The 21,534-nt window shown below is 36.7% G+C and overlaps 1 protein-coding gene across 3 annotated transcripts in view; it reads right to left on the bottom strand.

Moving 5' to 3' along the window:
• The window catches only part of DOCK8 (dedicator of cytokinesis 8), a 94,962-nt gene that overhangs the window by 72,433 nt on the left and 995 nt on the right, over window positions 1-21,534 (bottom strand). Inside the window, exons 1-3 of one of the 3 annotated variants that reach the window (XM_068666752.1) lie at window positions 5,759-5,816; window positions 5,374-5,476; window positions 1,048-1,223 (exon numbers count right to left, since the gene is read on the bottom strand). In XM_068666752.1, coding sequence (XP_068522853.1) covers window positions 1,048-1,175 — 128 coding nt within the window. In that variant the 5' untranslated portion in view covers window positions 1,176-1,223; window positions 5,374-5,476; window positions 5,759-5,816. Of the gene's footprint in view, window positions 1-1,047; window positions 1,224-4,352; window positions 4,523-5,373; window positions 5,477-5,758; window positions 5,817-21,534 lie in introns of those variants that run through there. The other 2 variants (XM_068666750.1, XM_068666751.1) reach the window with 2 other exon arrangements.

The raw sequence follows: 21,534 nt of genomic DNA, 5'->3' as shown, positions 1-21,534 counted from the left end.
TGGTATAAATTAGGACAGGCTGTTACATCCCACGCAGGAGCAGAGGGGGATGCATGTCTGCCCTGAGCCAGGACACTGTAAGCTAAGCCTGTTCATGCCTTCAGCACTCAGGTTCAGCACAGCAGAGGAGCCAAGCTGTGTCCCAAACACTCCTACACAGTTAGCCATCTTTGCAAACACAACAGCTTGGGGCTAAACTGGTGCTGAGTTCAGGTTTATCTGGCTCTTGCTGCTTGCAAACCTTGCTACACCTTTGTGGTTCTACTAAAGGGTAACATTTACAGCCATACAATCCATGGAGAGTATTTTGCATACAGTGCACAGGACTCTCCTAAACCACACCAGAAAATTCTCCAACACAGTGCTTTTTCTCATTCTGAAAAATTCTTTTGTTCATATCTTCCTTGTTTATCAAACCAACATTAGTATTTCCAGGATAGATAAGTACCAGTATCAACTCATGCTAACTATTATAATTTAAAAACCATTGAAAATAGTGTAAAGCTTCCTAATTATTTCAGTGATATATACCTGGGCCCAGAATTGACTTCTACACTAGAAATTGATGTTTTTTTTTTTTTTCTTCCCCCAAACTTTCTGAATATTAAGCAAGGAAGATACTGAGAAAAAGATGCTTAGTGATCTGATCAATGCCATGTAACATGTAGCTTTTGGGAAAGAAAAAAAGGGGAAAAAAAAGCTTGGTCCTATGGTTACTACATGATCAAAATCAACCTCCACCTCCAAGAGTCACAGCTATAGAATTGTTTTTCACCCTAGCCTCCTGCCTTTCTTCCCTCTTTGTCCTGGTCTACCCCTACCTCCCATCTGCAGCTACCAGCCAGAGCAGGAAGTTGTGTGAGTTCTTGCATAACTTTAACTGTGACAACAGGCCGAACAGAATCAATGACAAAGTTCAGATGTTTAAAGCTGAGCATGTACATGATGGCTAAACGGATAGCAGAGTGAGGTGTCTGGACCAATATCTTTATGCTCAAACCTATTTTTAAACCTGCAGCATTTCAGAGAGAGACAAAGTCTCCTTACCCATCTTCTGGCATAGAAGGTTGTAAAGTCCTGCACTCTTTGGGTGTAAAGACAACGTCCAAGTCATCTTCAGGAAAATCACCAAGTTCATGTGCCAGTTCTGAGTCCAAGTTGTTCAGCTGCATCATTAGGAAGCCTTCAAAGTCTAGTGGGTCTACTGCGTCATAAAAGGAAGGCTAAAGAAAGAAACAAATAACTTTGTTTCAGTAACAGAGGTATTCATAATAGTGTAACTTGGGCTTCCTTATTTAATTCTTGTCATTGTCCCATTTTTGTTAAAAATAAGAGCTATCTTGCCTAATGTAGTGTGCCATTGCATTGAATGCAGGGAAAAGTTGCTAACAAAACATGTAGCTATAAAAGAAATGATGAAACAAAGAAAGAAAAGTTTTAATGTAAAACAAAAACAAATGATCAAAAAAAACAGCTAAATCCATATTTGCACCTATTTTTCTTTTTAAGCTTTCACAGATGTTGGTAGGAGTAGTGCTGTCTGAAGTACATTCTGGATGCCCACAGATATACTCTGCTGGATCCCTGTGAAGTATACCCAGTCTCTCTTGTCCAGTCTGTGGTGTTCATCAGAGTGATAGAACTAGCAGCAGAAAGTAGGAAATAAGGGCAAGGCAACCAACATGACAGTGGCCAGCTGGCAGGGAGTTGCCAATGGACTGAGCCACGTGTGATGAAAGGCACTAGAAATAACAAGACTAAGGCAGTAAGTCTGGTGGGTTACTCCAAGCTAAATGACAGCACCATGGCTGCCATCACTAAGATGCCTCTCAACTGGGGTGTTGTGCCTGAAGGGTACTGGCTATTAGAAATGCTATGTGCTTACAGCTCCAAAGTTGAGGGCAAGATTTACTCAAAATAGGAAGAAATTATTTTCCTTCTCCGAATGTTGTTGGTTTTAAATTGTTTGGGATTTTAATTTTACTTGAGTTTTAATTTTATTGGATTTTTCAACAGTTAGTAAAATAACTATACAATATATTACATAGAACTACTAAAGTAATTATTACAAACCTTAGATAACCACCATTTCTATGGCATGTGGCATTGCACCTTGATAGAGAACAGAAGTATTTGATTTTATTTTATCAGTCGTTCTTACACAGAACATTCAATCCACAACAAAGTTCAAAAAGTGGAAGCTCTGCCACTTGTACATGCTGTGAAACTGTCTGGCTCTTTTTATTTGGTTAGTCTCAAAAACAGAAGCAGTAAACATTGTTTGATATCATATCTAGAATTGTTACACATAAATGTAACTTCATATATTACTGTTGATATATTTTTCCATTTGTATATAAAAATGACATTTATTTTCACTTTCTATATGGTCAATAAAAATAGATTGTATATGTTTAGAAAATAAAATATCTGTCTAGTTGTGTGCAGAGACCAGCATCTCATATTATTGACCGTCTTGACAAGTAAATAAGAGTTCTAAAAAGTACAGATTTAGAAAACTCTGGTTTATGTTTTGTGAGTTCCAGAAAGGCCATGGATACCTAAATGCAGTAATATCAATGAAATATAGTTAGAGCATTAAAACAATAGCACTGAAATACCTTATTTACTGGGAGGAAGAATTTTAGCCAAAAAATAGATATCTAATCATCCTTGACTGTGAAGAACAAGTATATACAACTCTATAGCACCAGCTAATGCAAACACACTTCACACAATGGCTTTCTGAAGCTTCCAACTATAGTTAGTCTGAAACTTGATAAGATAATCTATCTCTATGGTACTGTTAGTGGGGTGTGGGGAAAATAAGGCACCTGATGTCCCTGATAACAATACTGCTGTTATATGCAATGTTACTGTGACAATTGTCTCATCCAGGGTATAAACTCAAGCTATTCTCTTTACATTTCCACCTCCTTCTCCACAAATAAAGTCTGCAGGTCAAAACCATGAAGTTTTCTCTCATTATTACTGAGACCTACTCATGGAAGACTCTCATGGGATTTGGCTGGATTTTCACCTCAGTATGAATTTACTTTTCAGTGACAGTGTTGTACCCAGGAATTTTATCTTAACAGGACAATGAAGAATTCTGCAACTTATGAAAAGTACAAAGGTGCACAGCAGTAACAAAGGTCTGGGTAGCTCTGAAATAAAATGGCTCACGCGTACCATGCCACATCACATCAGTTACTGTAGATAAGGAGATGAGTTAAAAATGGTTAGTGGTATAACTACAAATATTGGAGGCTTATTAGCATTCTGGAAACTTGAGTAAGGAATTTATTCAGCTAATGAAAATCCAAAAACATAACAGAAAGTGAAGCATATTTTGGAGAAATATTCTAAAAACATCTAGGAAATGCAAAGAATTTTAAACATTTTTTAAAAATAGATGTGGCAAATGATGCTGTGGAGACCATTGAGCACACCCCCCAAAAAGACACATATTCCTCTTTTATAGGGAAACTATAGTGGTCTCTACATGAGCGAAGTGTCAGAACTTGCCCATCTGCCTGTACATTTAAATGATCTATTGAATTCTCTGAAGCCAGTTTTGGAAAAACATTTTTTGTTCTTCTTACCCAAAAGGAAAACCTAACACTGACTGGGTATACTGGGTCAACAGTTATGAGTAAATAGGAATCTTTATTGTCTATTGACTTTTCATTAATAGTTCTAGGACTATTAATGTCCTAGGACTTGAATAGTCCTTGAAGCTCATTTACTGTACTGTCCTGCTAGTAGGTAAAACATTCTGTGTTAATGCGTAAATATGTATTAGCAATCTGGACAAAAATAATTTGCAAAAGATTAAAGCAAAACACAGTTTAAATTATATATATATATATACACATATTATGTCCTTTCAGTTGCTGAAGATGCAGTGTAGTGTTTTGCATGCAAAATAATGTTGCTTATTGGAATCTAATTTTCAATTAAGCATTGCATTTCCTTTCAGATACCACACTTTGTCATTCCAACAAGTCAAATACATCACAATTCATTATGTCTTGTAACTTTTTCTAGATGAAGTGATAGTAATAATCTTTAATTAATGGAACTGTGTGTTTTTGACTATTGTGAATGAGATACAAATGGAAAAGATGGTGGAAAAGGTAAATACGGGTGGACAGTAATGGTCTCCCTAACTGTGCAAATTATCAAAGGAAACAAAGAGAGATACTGTTTCAATCCAGAAGCCTACACTGGTATTCACACATCACAGAAGTGTGCAAAACAATCATTCTACTACTACTACTACTACAACTACTACTACAACGACAAAAAAAAAAAAAAAAAAAAGCCACAAATCATTACTACAAACATACCTTTTTGAGGAGGATGGACTAGAGGCATGGAGATTGTGACAGCGCACAAAATGGCAGCTACGGTGCAATACCCAGGAAATGAAATGTTACCGAGTTTCTTAAGAGCAAAAGCAACTTTATGCATGCAGAAGAGAACCCAGCCTCCACTGTCAGAATAACCACAATGAACAAGTTGAAGCACACCACAGCATTTCAGATTAAGGAAGTGAGCAGTGGCGGAGTGGCGAGAGGCCCTGACACACAGGAAGTAAACGCTTACATCTAGTGTTTTTCATTTTTCCACAATCACTGGTGCATAGACACTTTTTCTACTCCTACTTATTGAGTCTCATAAAAAAAAAAAAAAGTCTCTCTTTCTCTCTCTCTCTCTTTTTTTTTTTTTTTTTTTTAAATGGCATAGCATGTTTGCAGAATCCCCGTCTTCCTGAAAGGCAATTAAGAAAATCTGGTATTTTTTCCCTTTCTCATAAGGGCAATGTCATATAGTCTGATTTTGGGGGAGGGGAAGAGGATTAACTGTGGAAGACTGAATTTGGAGCCACATAACCATTGACTCAGGTCTATACCAATCAGGGCACACTTTGGCATTTCTCACTTAGCACGCTTACTCAATATCACTGAAAGGCAGGCTGGCATGCTGTCTCTGCTGCTAGCTCTGGGAACTGTGAAATAAGCCATGCTAGCTGAGCCTCCACCTTTCTTTTTTGATTTTTTCTTGTTGATCTCCTTTTGCAAAACATCTGTGGCCACCACACAATGTGTTTACTTGGTTGTGGAGTTGAACATTTCTGGCAAGACAAGGTAAAGCCGTTATATATTCCAACACTATTTAACTTTGATTCTCAGTAGTATGCAGAACAACTGTCTATTTCAGGCTCCAAGGACCATTCCTAGTTCTTTTAAGTGTGTAATACCCTCAACTTTCCGGGGAGCATTTTTAACAGCTTGAGGCAGAAGACAGGTGAAATAAAGATGGCTTAAGATTATAAACTTGCACATAGAAGACAAACCCAGAACTTACCAGATGAAGAGTAGAAAAGCCAGGTGTGCTTAAACTTCGTTGACAGAACTGTGCAAAGCCTGGTTGGAGAGTAAATTGCTTTCTTATTTCTGCAGAGGAGTACCTTTAATTAAGCAGAGAAAACCCCTATAATTACAGTTATACACACACATATGTCAAATCCTACACCTCATCCAATCTAGCCTCATGTCCCAATGTTTGGAAACATCTTTTGAGTATGTCCTAGACACCTCTTACTTTGTAATTCCCACAAATCTCAAAAAAAAACAAAAACAAAAACACCAACATTTGCAGTCCTAAGTAATTAATATTCTGACACTCTTTCAACACATTTATATCATTATGTATCCTTGCAACTGGGAAGGATTAAGCAAGAAAGAATTACCTTGCCCTTAAGTGAAGTATGACTGCAACCTGTGGCAGTGATACCTGCAGATTTGTTTCTGTAAAAAAGAATTAGAGAATAACAGAGCAAAGAAAGAAGAATGAACATCAGAGAGGAATATATTTTAATGAGCTAGTAACTCACCAATGGATAAAATTAAAGTAGGACTGCTCATTGAACAGTGTAAGCATAGATTTATTCTAATAGTGTTGTCTGTTCTGAACAACACAAGAGAAACCCAAGTATGATTTTAAAATACAGTCTGAACTGTGACAGCTGAACATTTGAGGAAAAGACAACTTAAGTGGTAATTAATTGATTTCAATGGGAACAAAAAGGCCAGTCCTGAGTTCTTTGGAAATCCCAGAGTGGTAATACAGTTGCATATACCCAGAGTGCAAAACAGAGTAGCTTGCTCATTCTTCGAGGAAATAAATTAATAAATATTTAATATTATTTAAGACTAATCAGACATGAAGTGATAACAAAACATTTACAATATATTTCTCCATGAATATTCAGGACAAGACTTTCAAAAGAAAAAGAGGCAATTAAGCAGATTCCAGACCTGAACAAAAACCTTCTGGCAGCGAGCCCACCAGGGCACCCAACAATCAGACAGGAAAACACAGAGGCAAGAAGACCTTCTCTTTTATATTATACTCTCTTCCAACTCCAGCAAGCATTGGTAGGTGTCTTCGAACTACCAGATGCCACAGTCTCCTTATTTTGTGTGCACCTTCTCTCCTCTTGGTTTCCATGACTGCTTGACCTACATGTATTCTGTTGCATGTAGTTTCTGGCTACTGCTGTTGCTCACAAGTATGACAAAAAACAAATTTTTGCTGAATGCAGTTATACTCTTGTTAAGGGACAGGCATCCACAAAAGATATTCATATTTTTGGCCTTATTTCCAAAGTATAGATGCATAAGATGCATAACTAAGAGTAGGTGCTTGGAGGTCATGGCCTCTCATGAATGGGACATGACTACACTCTAAAGGCAGCAGCAACTGCAGACAGAGCAAAGCCAGAGTAACAGAGAAAGAAAAGGGATCCATTTGGAAGAGAAATTCCTTGTCAATACTGGTATCCCAAATCTCAGGAAGGACATTTTTTTTTTTTTTAAGGTGATTCAATAGTTATATAAGAAAGAAGCCATGGAGGAAGAGTAAGGAAGTCTGCAGACCTCCTCATTATTATTGCCCTGTTTTGAAAAGCAAATCTGTTTGTATATCAAGGTTATTTTTTTTTTTCATCTTCCCACTACAGACAATCTCTGATTATGAATGTATGTAACAAAGCATAAAATAAACCTCAGATTATTAAAAAATATTATTTTCCTTTGAACAGAGTAAGTCAGTTTCTATCCCATGCAGAAATACCTGTTACTGATGTAAATAAAAGTCTAGCAGCAGATGCATTCATAAACCTGTGTTACAGTGTATTGCAGAAGCTGCTGCTAGGAAAAAAAATATACACCAGATATGGGGTCATTTTTGAAAAGGAAATGGTATGAACTTTCATCCACAAAAGAGGAAGCCTGCATGTGGACAGAGGGGCTAATATGTTGTCTGGTAAAAGCCTGTACAAACCCAGCTAACTGAGAGGAAACAAGTTTCTCAAAATTAGTTCCAGAGGCCCCCCAATATGCAAAAGAAAGAATTTGCAAAATAAATCGCTTCAACTGAAGAATAAGCCCATAATCTATAAAGGTGAATTTCAAAAGGTTTAAGAGTAGTTTAATTGATTGATTTCACATTTTCCTTATCTCTGAAGGAAGAATGAGAGAAGAAATACAGTAATAGTTACAGAAGACAGCAGGTTTGTTTGATCTGACACAGAAATGATTGGCAGGATCTAATGGGAATAAGTAGAGGAAAGACACAGCTGCTAAGAGCCATTAAACCCAAGGTACAAGTCAGCTACCCAACATGGAGAAAAGGTGGGTGCTACAATCAGAGATTGGCATGGAGAGTTTTGAAAACCTGAGTACCAGACTGGGAAGAGATGGACATTCTAGAGCCCCTTCACGATTATTTGAGTTCTCCATTTTTGGGAGGACTCAAACAATCATGGATCAGTCAGCTTGTCTCTGACACTCAAAAAGATAGCAAAGCAAATTTCTGGGCAATCAACTGATAACCATCTGGAACCAGTCCAGGTCCCAAACTATAACCTCCAATTGAAGCACAGGACATGAAATCAATTTTAAACATTAATCACCATAATAATGCCTGTTTATTATTAGCTTGACAAAGAATTGCACAATGAGCAGCTAAAAGTTGTGTAGAATCCCAAGGTCTGAAAAGTTCATGATTTATTGGTATAGAAAAGAAAAATTATATAATGATGATTATGGATTTATCAAATGGCAGTCACATGAAGTTTTGTAATACTTTTCTCTGAGTTAACTGTTTTCAGCAAGGCTCTTGTTAGTATCTCTCATGGCATTCCCATAAGCAAATTAAAGACATAATGTCTAGATGGAATCAACACAACTGTTTCCAAACTTGGTTAAAAACAATCAAACAAACAAACCAAACAAAAAAGCCTACCTCCACACTTATTCAAGATGTAGTCATCAAAAGATTAGAAGAAGATTGTGAACGGATTTCAAAGAATGTACTGTAAGTGAGTAATTTGTCTTCAGCCTATCTCCAGCCTAGTATTTTATTCAAGAACACCGATGATGGTATAGATAACATAGTAATGAAATTCGTGGATGACATCAGACTGGAAGAAATTATAAGTACTGAAAAAGAGGGCTATACTTAACATGATGTCACATTTAGAAACTGTCTAAGTCAGCACAATTAAATTCAATAAAAATAAATGTAAAACCCTAAATGTAGGAAGAAGAAAGCCCATCAAACACAGAAATACAAAAAGGGAGATGAACTGTCTAAATAAATAACCACGCTGCAGACAATCTGAGAGAGAAGACCAAGCCACTTATTAACAGAGTACTAAAAGTGCAGAAAAAAGGGGAAGTTATTTCTATTTACATGTATTTAAGCCAATGGCAGTCTTAAAGCTGATGTACACACTAAGAATACCTCAGAGGAATATGCAGTCACATTGAAAAGGCTCCCAAAGAAAGCAATGAGAATGCTTGATGTTTTGCGAAGGATGATCCACCTGGTAAGACTGAAAAAAGTGGTGTCCAGATTCCAAAACAGATGAGTGAGGGGAGACAGAGCAGTTTTCCCCAACTATGTTAAGGATAGCAAACCATAAAGAAAACAGTGAGCAATTCATGTCCATTAATGGAAAAAAAGTAATCTTAAACTAAAATACAAAATATTTAATAAGCAAATGGGAAAAATGTTCCCACTTCAAAGGTAATGGGACACTGGAAGAAGCTATCTGGTGATGCCACAGTGATGAGAGCATACTGGCACTGCAGTGAAGACTACCAAGAACTAACAAGAGGCAACAGCTGAGCAGCTGCAAGCCTTTCACAGAGCAGAAGTGGCACCAGCAGCATTAACAGCTGCTGCAGCTCTTACAGCTCTACAGAGCTATAATTTTGGTACCTGTTCCCCTCTTCCTCTCCTCCACCTGCTTCCTCCCTTCTCCTCCTCCACTCCTTTTTTTTCTTTTTTTTTTTTTTCTTTTTTTTTTTCCCTTAGGAGAAAGCCGCCTGAAAAATAAAAGTGTAGATTTGAAGGAGTTTTTTTTTTTTTTTTTTTTTTATTCCCCACAAAAGTCATGGTGGAATTCACAGTTAGTCAGTAGTCCCATGTTATGTTGCAAGACAGTATAAACCTAGAGAAAGATGGGAGATGATTGCAGCCTAAGGCTTTCCTGCTTTTTTTTTTTTTTTTTTCGATCGTTGGTTGCTCCACAGTGTTGGCGTAAAATAATGTCAGTTGGAATTCATTGCTTCACTCTGTATTGATGTGTCCCTTCATGAACGATGATGCAGTACTCCTTGGTGTGCAAATCTTGAAAAAGCTGGAGCTCGCCAGACTTTCTGAATCACCCAAATATGACTACAAGATAGCCCAAAAAATATACCAGTGCTGTTCTGCTTAATCAGATTTTTAACAGCATCTGCGTCACTCATCGATACAATCCTCTAGCAATTCTCCTGAATTGATGAAAAAAAAAGTTGAAAAATTCAACTTTTAATTGAAAAAATACTCTCCAATGCAAAGAGTACAGTTTGTATAATATATTAAACCAATACTGCAACTGATGTAACAGACTGTACCTGTGGGTTTTTAAAATTAAATCTAACTCGTAGGTCAAATTCTGAGATGTGTCTCAGTACAAAACTCATTGCAGGTTTGGGGACCTGGAAGTTTGGGGTAGTGCTTGGGCCTAGATGAGGGGTCAGGAAAGGAAGGTAACATTGTCATATACTTTCTCTCTCTAACATGTAATACTGTGGTTTAACACTGGTAACTTCTATAATTAAAATGATATGAATACACATTATGCTAGTTCTGTAGTTCTTTGAAACATGTTTAAAAGAAGAGACAGTAAGGATTTTGCTAGTACAGATATCATACAAAATCTTGAACACAAAATGAGGGATTTACAGAGAAAAGAAAACACAAAGAGAATAGTTTTAAAGATCATCTATTAATTGGAAAACAGAAGGTATGTAATGGGAAACAATCTTAAAAGTATGCTTCATACACCTACCAATCCAGTTATCCAAAGAAAATTAAATATTATATACTAGAATGGGGTATGAAGAGAAAATTTTAACACCCTGACGATCTCTGTCAGCAGATTCTGAGGAACGGTCTTCTGCAAGAGCTGCCTACATAATATGACATCAAGAAAAGATGAAAAAAAAAAAAAAAAAGAAATAAAAAGGGACTATAAGAACAACCTCCAAGGATGGAGAAACATTTATACATAAATGTATATAGATGGGAGAATCATAAAGTAAGATAGTGAAAAGTTTGGCTTAACAGGTAAAGTGTTAATCTTTAGCTACCCTGAGAAGTAATCCCTTCCATCTGTTGCTGGTGCAGAAGCTTCTCAGCTAGCTTTTGTTCTTTTTCTGAGGCTTCAACATACAATTTCTCTAGTTACAACTCAAAAACACGGAACCAAAAATTCTGGAAGAGAAAAAGCTATCAAATACCTACCCGTCTTCTCCACTCCCACATACAAACACAGAGAGTTTTGGGCAGCAATCCAGATCTTTAACTAGCAAATATGGGAACCTTGCTTAGAAGTTCTTCTCTTGCTGCCAGTGGAACTGCCTGTTCTTTTAAGTTTATAATTAGTCCTTAAGGCACCAGAGGCTGGCTTTGCTACTCACTGTTTACAGCAGTGGCTGATCTGAACTAGCAGCTAATTGGCGACTCAGGTAGGCTGTGCATCCTTCAGCATGCTCTTTCTTAGGGGTCTACCACATTAAGTGTGTATCAACTAAGGCAATAACGATCCTATTCAATTTGGCTGAAATTTAACCACAATCTTCCCAAAAGAGATGGTGCAGGAACGAAGAGAGAAGTCTAGGAGAGGAAATTGACTTCATTACACTGGCAGCTTGTTACATTGAAAAACAGGCAAGAGGTCACTTTTTATTTTTGTCCCGGGTCATGTATGCCATTCATTCAGTGAAGATTTTTCACTGCAGCTTGGCTTTGCTGTTTCTCCCTCAGGAAGAGACAGACATAAGCATACAAACAATAATAATACTCTACTAATAATAAATATTTTCTAATCCTAGCAGCGGAGGAAAAGGACAACCATATTTTCTTGCCATGCAAAGAAACAGAAGACTTAGGATGTGGCCCTGATGAACCATGCTTTTATGTGCTTTTTAATCACGATGTTCTGTGGATAATATGCAAAATATAACATTTGAGAAAAGATTGTACATTCTTGACTGGTTGAGTGTTTGTAGGTGTAACGTTTCATGTGACAGTATACTGGTACCTCCTGGAAAGCAAGGTATATAAATTAATCTTACCTGTTCATTTTAGTATAGGTTTAAACTGATCATGAGAGTTTATATACTCGATACAAAGTTTCTAGTGAATATTTCACATGATGCTAATTAGCAATGCTAACAGAAGATAAATCTGCATGGAAACTTTTTTTTTTTTTTTTTTTTTAAATGCACCCATTGGCTTAAAATCTGATGGCATTCTGCATTATGTACACAAATCTTTCATTCTGAAGGGATTAACCTCAATTCATCTAAGGATAATTTTCCATGGTTGTCTCAAGAGAACTTTCTGTGTATCTAAAGCTCACATTAGGGCTTCTCTAAATAGCCATTTCAACTGAGAGGGCTGAAGAACAGCGTTCTAACAAGTGTCCCCTGATCTCTACAGAAGACTGTGTGGGTATTCCTGGGCAATACTTTGTGGCTGTGCTTAGTTTTTTGTTTATACGTTTGTTCTTTGCTGAACTGTTTAAATGGCTTCCAAAATCCTGGATCATCTACAACAAAAAGGGCAATTTCAAAAACATTAGTGATCACACGTGCTAGCTTTTATACTGTGACTGAAATGTAATGGAACAGCATCAGCGTGTCCTTCTGGATTTTCATTTGTTCTGCACAGTTCTACCAACTCAAAACAAGCTGATTATGGCATAAATGTAAGGATTTATCTTTCAGCTCATGCATATCACCCGAACTTCACAAAGACTTCATTACAAAAGTGCTACGGTAATACTCACAATTTTATAGAAACCCATAATTATACTAGTTGCCATACTTTGTTTCCACTTTCCTCCTAAGCAACAATTATTAATAGTAAGTGAAAGAATGTCAGATATTAAAGATTATTATACAGAGCACTTTAAAGAGCACTTTAAAGTTATTCTTGGGGAAATTTCCATTTTTTCTATGACAGGGTTGGTTATTTTGCCACTTCTTTTCTTTCCAAGACCAAGGTTGTTATTTTTATCAAGAAGGAAAGAATGTGTATTTTGTATCTTTCATGACGGACTTCAAATCAAATTCACAACATATTACAGATGAGTCTTTCATACTGCAATAATGTAATTATTTCACAAGCCAGTGGAAGAGATAATGAAAACAACACCGAACTGGAAAAAAAAAAAAAAAAAAAAAAAAAAAAAAAAAAAAAAAAGGTTAATATTTTGGCCCCTCATTTCCTAAGAATACTGATCTGTAGAACTTTGGTGTGACCTTTCTGTGGGTGACCTTTCATTTGGTTCATGAGGAAGCAGCAGAGCCCTGCTGTGATGTTGCTAATGACATAATGTGGGACTTATACTGATATTGTTAGACTGGCATCTTCAACTCCTCTCCTTGTGGCCTATGCTACCACAACTCACTCTGGAAGATGCTGCTGGGTCTTACTGTAGATGTAAGCTCTTTATGACCCAGTATTGATGGGAAGCTCATAATGCTGATGGTTATCTAACTTCTGCCTCTCAAATATGCCTAAAAGCAGTGATTGATATTGGAGCTGGCACTGGGATAACACATAAAAGCATACAAATCTTGCCCCACCAAGCTAACACACTAGATCAGTAACAAAAATAAAATTCTTGAGTGTTTTTTTTTTTTTCCCTAGTTATTTCTTAGAATAAAATTTATATTTTTTTCCTTATAGCTTTAAATGTAAAGGAAAACAAAAGGATCTTCTATTAGGTCTGTGTACCTGAAAGACTTGGCACAATTTCAAGTACATGGGGACGTACTGCCATCTTTAGAACAGAGAATTTTGATTTCAACAGAATAGAGAGCAATAACTAAGATACATGTGAAAGACGGATCTTCTGCTCACACTCTTATAAATAAAAAAAGTCCAAAGAATTTTGCACATTAACAACAAAGATGTTAAAAATAATATATTTTTGTATTTGCTGGCTATTGCTAGAGGTACAAATTCTATAGAAATTATGCTATACACACTCACACACACATATTGGGATGTTGCATCATGAAAACTGCATTTCAATTCTTAATTCATCTGTAAAATGTCAAGCTTTGGAAAAGCTTAAACGTTATTCTAACGGTGTTCTGGACATGAGATTTTGTTATTATAATGATTGTAAAGCTCAGCTCATGTGACTACTGAAATAAAATTCATTCATACCAAATCCAGTTTGCTTGACTTTAGGTAAAAATATTAATACTGAGACCAGGTGTGCTAACTCTTTTATATAAAATCTCAAGGTCATTATTGTTGGAGTTAGGTAACTGCATGACTTATCACATGAAGGTATTGCTCTACAATGGTCAATAGAAAAAATGCTGTTGACATGTTTTTTTGTTTTTGTTTTTGTTTTTTTTTGGTGAATTTGGCTAAACAGCTGGTTTAGTCCTAGATCTATTCTGCTGTAACTGCATTCTTGGTGGCAAACATTCAGGATGGGTATGGTATCTAGTAAGCGCTTTTCAGAGAGTAGAATTTACCTGCTGCTACAAACAATACAGTTATCTGTTTTGATTTGTTTTGTTTTTGTTTTAAAAAAAGAGGTAATGAAGTTAGAATAGAAATAAAGAAAACGATGCTCAGCTATGCTCACGTACAATAGTTTTAATGACCATAAAGCCTAAGATAGGTTTCATTTTTTTTTTTCTTCTTTTTTTCTTTTTAATGAAATACAACATTAAATATTCTTTGCAGAAAATCATGTCTGAAAATTCAAAATACCTGGAAAGGTAAAATCAGGAATGTTCATATGTGGAAACTGGTGGACGTAAAGATGTTTCTCTTTTGCAACTTCACTTTTTTTTGTATGTAAACTTAGCATTTCCTGTGCCACAAAAAACGAACCTCATCTCAGACTGCAGCTTAGACTTCCCAACACATGTAAATGTTTGAAGTCTGAGAGTGACATAAGATTTTTGAAATGGATTCTAAATGCAGCTTTTGTGCAGAGCCTAAAGTCCATTTCTTGCTCATCTTCCAGAGATAAACCAAAACCCACAGTATTCTAATCATGCAGCACAGATTATCATGTCTGGCTTAGTGACTGCACAGATATATGTACAATATAAATCCAGTCTTCAACAACTGTTATAGAAAATAGCTGTATTTTAAAGACAATTTGTATACCCAGTCAGATGAAGAGATTACCTTCCAGCTAACAACAGCTGTCAATAACATCTGTCTCCACAGTAACAACAGTATTCTGCTTGCATGGCCAAATGTTCTCGAAAGGCTTTGTTTCTACAGAGGCTGTTTGCTGACAAGTGGCTGCTATTACCTTGGTTCTATAGCAGGCAGACCACTCCAGAAAAGGTAATCATAAAGTTTAGGGTAAACAGTACAAAAGTACAAAAGTCATTAGCATCCTCAAAAAGTAGGAGAATGGCATTTTCTTACTCTTTCTATTCTACTTCCTAAAAGGTGTTTTTTTTTTTTTAAATATATGTTTATTTATTTTTTATTATTATTATTTTTTTCCAAGCAGGAAATGTAGTCTTTTGCACAGATTACCATAAGAAAGGTCTGTGCATTTAGTCTTTGTAATGGACAACAGGATGTCAAATCTAATAAGAGTGTTCTGAATAATCTTATCTTTGAAACAATGAATGGATACTTATAGACATTTATCTCAGCACTATGAGTTTATATCCTATGGCATGATCTTGGTATATAATGTTGATCACTTTGTAAACTCACTGCTGTAACTGATTTACAATCCATCTCTGTCAGAACCAATGTTCACAGTTCCCACCAGGATCAAGTACTTCTAAAGGATTCACATGGTGTTGCATGGGCACATGTGTTTTTGCAAATTGTTTGCTTTTCATTAACTCTGTGCTTGTACAAAATCTGACAGCTTGCAATCTAATCTGAGTCTATAACATGTTTATGGGAATTTGAGAAAAACTTTATAACCATGTTTGTCTTTACATGCAGTTGTCTCTCCTGTGGCCTCCAGCTAGGTACTAGCTCATATGGTCTACAGCACAGCTCACTCCCAGGTGCAGTCTGATTGTGTGGATGCATACAGGCTTTGATATAGTTGCACTTAAATGCAACGACTATTAATTGCAAAAATGTTATATGCAAATCAGCTGATACTGGTTATATTACACATAATGACCAGCCAAACTGCACCACCTACATTTGTCGTTTGCTCAAGTATGGCTGTAAAGCAAGTTTAGAAGCAGTGCACTGATGTAGATTTAGTCCAGTTTGACTACTCACTGGAAACACCCTAGCAAAGGCAAATGAATTATCTTCAGGGCTGATGAAAAGATAAACACACAGGCATTAAGAAGTTCCCTCTATTAACTGCAGAACTACTTACTATAGACAGGATCCCTACCAAGCCTGCTTTAATATTTTTAACTATATGGTAGATTTAGGTCATTGTTCCTGCAGGTTACATCTCCCCCTTGGAGTGGAAGAGTACCTGTAAACATGTCCCAAATAAGAGAGACAGGATACAATACCTAAGGAAAGAGCCACCTGAGACATCTAATGGATGTTGCTTAGCCTTTCACATGCAGTGAGCAGTCATAGCTGATACAACAGGGATGAAACTGTGGTCAGAAGTCCTCCTCAATTTTTCTGCTCACTCAGATTGTCCAGAACCCAGGAAGCAGTGGGATGGACGGTAAAGAACCTATATGCAGAGGCTACAGCAGGGATTGGCCTTTGTGAATAGCACATGAAGGAGCAGACTTCCCTGTCATCTCTTCTGCACTCCTGCTCTAGATGCATGTGCAATCTATTCCTTGTGCTGAATACAAATCCAGAAGACACAAAAACAATGATAACTTGAAAAATATATATAAAAATAGGGCAAACCAGCTTGCAGTAAGTCAGGAAGAAAAGAGTGTCCTTTCCTGGGAAGAAGTAATTCTTCAGAAATCAGGTTTTTCATATGTATAAAGGAAACATGTCTAAAGCCAATAAATTACGTGTTGGATGAACAGACGGTGAGGTACTTTGAGAACTGGCTGAACGGCTGGGCACAGAGGAAGCTCAGTGGCCTGCAGTCTAGCTGGAGGCCAGTAACGAGCTGTGTACCCCAGGGGTCAATGCTGCTTCCAATCCTGTCTAACATCTTTAATGATCAAGACAGATGGGGCAGAGTGTACCCTCAACAGGTTTGCAGATGACACCAAACTGGGAGAAGTGGCTTGCTTTTGTGTACACCAGACCCTCCATGTCTTGCTGCCATCCCTCCAGAGTGACCCGGACAGGATGAAGACATAGACTGACAGGAACCTCATGAAGTTCAGCAAGGAGATGTACAAAGTCCTGCACATGAGGAGGAACAATCCCAGGTGTCAGGACATGCTGGTGGCCACCCAGCTGGAAAGCAGCCTGGCAGAAAAGGACCTGAGGGTCCTAGCGGACACCAAGCTGAACACAAACTAGCAATGTGTTCTTGTTGCAAAGAAGGCTGGTGGCATTCTGGGCTGCATTAAGCAAAGTATTGCCAGCAGGTTGATGAAGGACATGGTCTGTGGTCTGTGCACGGTCCTGGGCAACCTGCTGTAATTGACCCTGCCTGAGTGTGGGGGCTTGGACCAGATGATCCCCAGAGGCCCCTTTCAACATCAGCCATTGTGTGATACTGCAAAAAAAATGAGCTGATAATTTGATCGGTTCACACTCTACCCTGTAAACTGGGAATAGGTTATACATGCTCTGGCAATTGAGAAAAAAATGCATGTTGAACCCAGATGAAAAAATGAAAAAAAAAAAAAAAAAGAATATAAAAATTAATGAAAGGTGAAAACAGTGTAGTGATAACCTCTAAAGACAACTGCCCAAATATTTCCTATAGCCAAATTAAAAGGCTGTCAAACAAAACTAGCATGCAGAAGCAAGATGATAGCCTGTTCTTTATGCTCCCTGCATATGCAAATCAAAGCAATTTCAAAAGTCATCTTCTCATTTAATTTCATGGAAGTCTATGAAAACTGTCATTTTAATATAAACTGTTAGTAAGAAGCTGTTACACATAAGATACAAAACTTATGTACATGCCATTTTTATCTTTGTTATTACTGCTTAATATTCTCCACACGAAATATAAAACCACTTATTTCACACATGTAGTACATAAAAAGCAATCTGTTGCCATAGTAATTACAGATTAGTTTTTTTTTAGCTTCTCTTAAAAGCCATACTTATATGTATATTTATGCTTTGGATCTCAGACCAATTCAGACAGATTACTATTTGATTGCTTGAAAAAACTCTTTTGAATATAAGCTTGCAAGGGCTTATTAATCAGAGTTGTCATCACTCAGATTCCCATTGTGCAACTCATTTGAGTAAAACAGGATTCAGAGCTTTGATCAAGTGTGCTTTTCCCTTGTGACTGTCTTTCCTGAATTAGGTTGATTGTGACTCTCTTTCCTGAATTAGGTTGACTCAGTAAAAATGAATACAGGATTTTTAATACTACCACTGTCCTGACATATGCTCAGACAATGGTTCAGAGGTCATATTTGATAAGAAGTAGATAACAAGTAGCTTTTAAAAGTTGAGAAGCCATGAATTTGTGTTTTAGGTTTACAGCAAAAACCCCGTCTTAACTATTAACATACTGTTATTTTATTGAGGTTTCTATCATGCAATACTTTATGAAGGAAAATTTCTGAGTTTTTGAAAAGTGCATCTTTATACTTACCACATGAGCCTGTTGTACATACAGAATATAAAAGAATTGAGGATCTCTCTGCAGCTTATTGAATATATTTAAAATAAAACGAACAAAAAAATAATGAAAAGAAATGTCTTGGCCTATGCAATGAAGTCTGGAAAACTATTCTAAGTAATTATCAGTTTACTATATCCATTCAGTAAGAGTTCTATTGAAATTCAATCAAAAGATACATGCTTCAACCCTATCAAGGTGATGCAGTGAACAGAAATCTGCTGTCCGTATAGGTAGGAAATGGCCTGTTCTGCCACTGGAACCATTCTGTGCTGTACCTGACCCCTCTGCACTAGGCTTTGCCATTTAAGGTAATTTCTTCTGAACCTTCAGAGATAAGACTCTGTACAATACAAGAGGTTAAGCTGGCTTTATTGTGTCAGGTAGGAGTAACTTTAATGTATTGTTGTTATTAATGTAGAGTTCATGGTACTATTTGAGAATGAGATAAGGTTTTGACTGTAACCTTAAATTTTATTTTCAATAGGATTTCTTGAGCCAAAGGTTTGCCTTAATTTATATATTTTTTAAATATAGGTCTATGACTCTAAACTCATCCTTAAGTATACTTCTTAAAAACTAAACAAGTTAAAAAAAAAAAAAAAAAAGTTTGGCAACTGGACAATTTCAAGAGCACAGAAATTAAATGGTAGGACTAAATACTAATAATGTTTTATATCCCTTGCAAATGCAAACATTGGTGGTCTGCAGAGAGAGTTCAGAAGTATGTCTATTGCAAGGGTTTTAAATGCATGGGTCACATGACGAAGTTAAGTGATATGTTAAGGGGTTGTAGTGCTGCTTTTGATATAGCTTTCTGTTTTGTAATGTATCTGTTGAAATGTTTTGATTGTTCAGGTAGGTGCCTAAAGCATAATTTTATTCACTTGAAGTCAAAACAAAGTACTACTACTGAAAGATCTATCTGGAAGATAAAATAATAAACTATACTAGCTAAATAAAAGTAACAAAAATAGAAATCTCTTTAGTGAATGTTATGTTTATCCTAACCCACTGCTGAGGCAAGCTGCTTAAAATTCAGCTTATATTGCCTCTCAGACATACATTGCTCAATTGCTACATGTTAGAGCCCACACTTTTGCTAATTATTTCTTTCTTCAGCAGAATTGCTTTCTTCAGTACTTTAATAATTTTTTTTTAATCACTTTTCTTGGTTTCTGGTTAGAAATGTTGTGATTGAAAAATAGAAACATTTACAACATGCAGTCCAGGTACCTTTAGGTTATTATCTAGGAGTTACTCAATTCAGCATGGACAAACAGCTTTTTCATGTTCCATGGTGGTTTCTGAAAACTTTGTACCCCTAGCACTCTCAGACAGCACCAAAAACATCTCCCAGTAGTGCACAGTTAGGAGGGTTTTATTCCCCTTCCTTTGCCTTGTGCAGGAAGCCATTTGGAAAGACACATATAGCTAATTTTCTTTTAAGTGATACCTTTATACATTCTTTGAAATGAAGTCTAAGTTGTAAACAAATTTAATTTCTCATGTAACAGTAACAAATATTATTTGAATAGGATGTTTTCTGTGGTCTTGCTCAGTTTTCAGCCACTCAACTCTAGGTAGTACACAAGTAGGTTTTAAGAATGTTGCCTACCATGAGGGACACTAATTTAAGGGCTTGCTCCTTCACTCTGCATATAAGATGAACATTGTTATATATAAAAGTTATCCCATTAAAACAGAAGGAACTACTCACACATGCGTGCATTAAAAACACATGTGCAAGTCTTTGCAGGATTAAAAAAGGCAGGAAGCAACAGGTTGGGGCAACAAACACAGGATGGGTGGAAGGAAAAATAAAATGATAGGAAGACGTGGTTATGTGGGTTATGCAGGTTGCATATGCAGCCTACAAATCCGTACTTATTTTAAAGCCTGATTTTAAAGTTTGACCTTATTTTAAACAATTGTGATGCTTGTCATGTAATAATCATTCCTGAAGCATCTGCAAGCCCCATTGCACATGATCAAGGACTCATGCTTACTTTAAATCATGACACCAGAGCACTAACACAACATTTTGGATTATGTCAGTGCTATTTTTTTACAGAACTTTGGTCAGCACAGCTTGTAAGATGGTTGCATGTCTACCATGTTTTCCACAAACACAAAAGGCTCACCCATAAGATCATGGAGACAGCCAGTGTTGTTGTACTTAGGAACCAGTAAAACTCTACTGGTCCTTGCTGAAAACTGTATAGCTTAGTCAAGCCACTGGTGAGAGAAAGAGCAAGAAAGAGAAGAGCTTGCATGTGTATTTGTAATGGATGGAGAGTAATTATACAGACAATGTAATAGCTCTTGTAAATGATGCCTTGCCAGTAATGACCAACTTTCATTAAGAGTTGTATTTTGAAGAAGTAATGTCAGGAACTCTGAAGAAAGGGGAACACAATTTTATAGCTGTAGAACAGCCTTTTGTGCACAGACAAGTAAATTTAGACAGTGACTTTATATTCCTCTTATTTTGAAGATTCAAAAAAAAAAAAAAAAAAAAGCTCTTGGGTCATGCAAAAATGGCCTGGTCCTTCTGAAGAAAGGGAAACATGATGTTCTGCTAGCAAATACACATAATTCCTACCAAAGTGTAAAAGAGAACATTCTTTCTTGCCAAATAAACATGCAGGTTGCTAAAATGTAATTGCAGCCAGAACATGATGAGTAACATATTTGAGCATTTGACTTACTACCAAAAATACTGAATATTTTGCTATCAGATCAAAATAAAAATAAATACAAATAAAATCCAAATGGCTTAATTTAACAACAGTTCTTACTAGTGAAACTTTTGTCAGCCCTTGTAAAACAATGCCAGATTAATTGGTAGTGCTGCACTGCTTTGCAAGGCTTTAGTCACACAGGCATACAGTGACCATCATCACAGCTGGGAAAAGCTGCCAGAAAGCTGACCCTAAAAATAGGAAGAAAAAAAATAATCCAAGCCCTCTAAATATCAGCCAGTTACAGTATATTCAAACAAGCTTCCAAATGATCAGAAAACACGGCAGGACCCTGAAGGGAACCACTCATCTGATGGCTTCTCAATATGATATCTCACCCTTGTGTATATTCCCCATAAATTTAAAATGAATTCTCAAGGGACAAGGAAAGGTACACTGATGTGTACTCTGCCATGGGAAAGGCATATCGCAGTGGAGCTA

Source organism: Anas acuta, chromosome Z, assembly GCF_963932015.1.
Source record: "Anas acuta chromosome Z, bAnaAcu1.1, whole genome shotgun sequence".
In the NCBI taxonomy this organism is placed as follows: Eukaryota; Metazoa; Chordata; class Aves; order Anseriformes; family Anatidae; genus Anas; species Anas acuta.
Note: the sequence above shows the minus strand (reverse complement) of the source record. Positions and strands in the feature narration are given on the sequence as shown.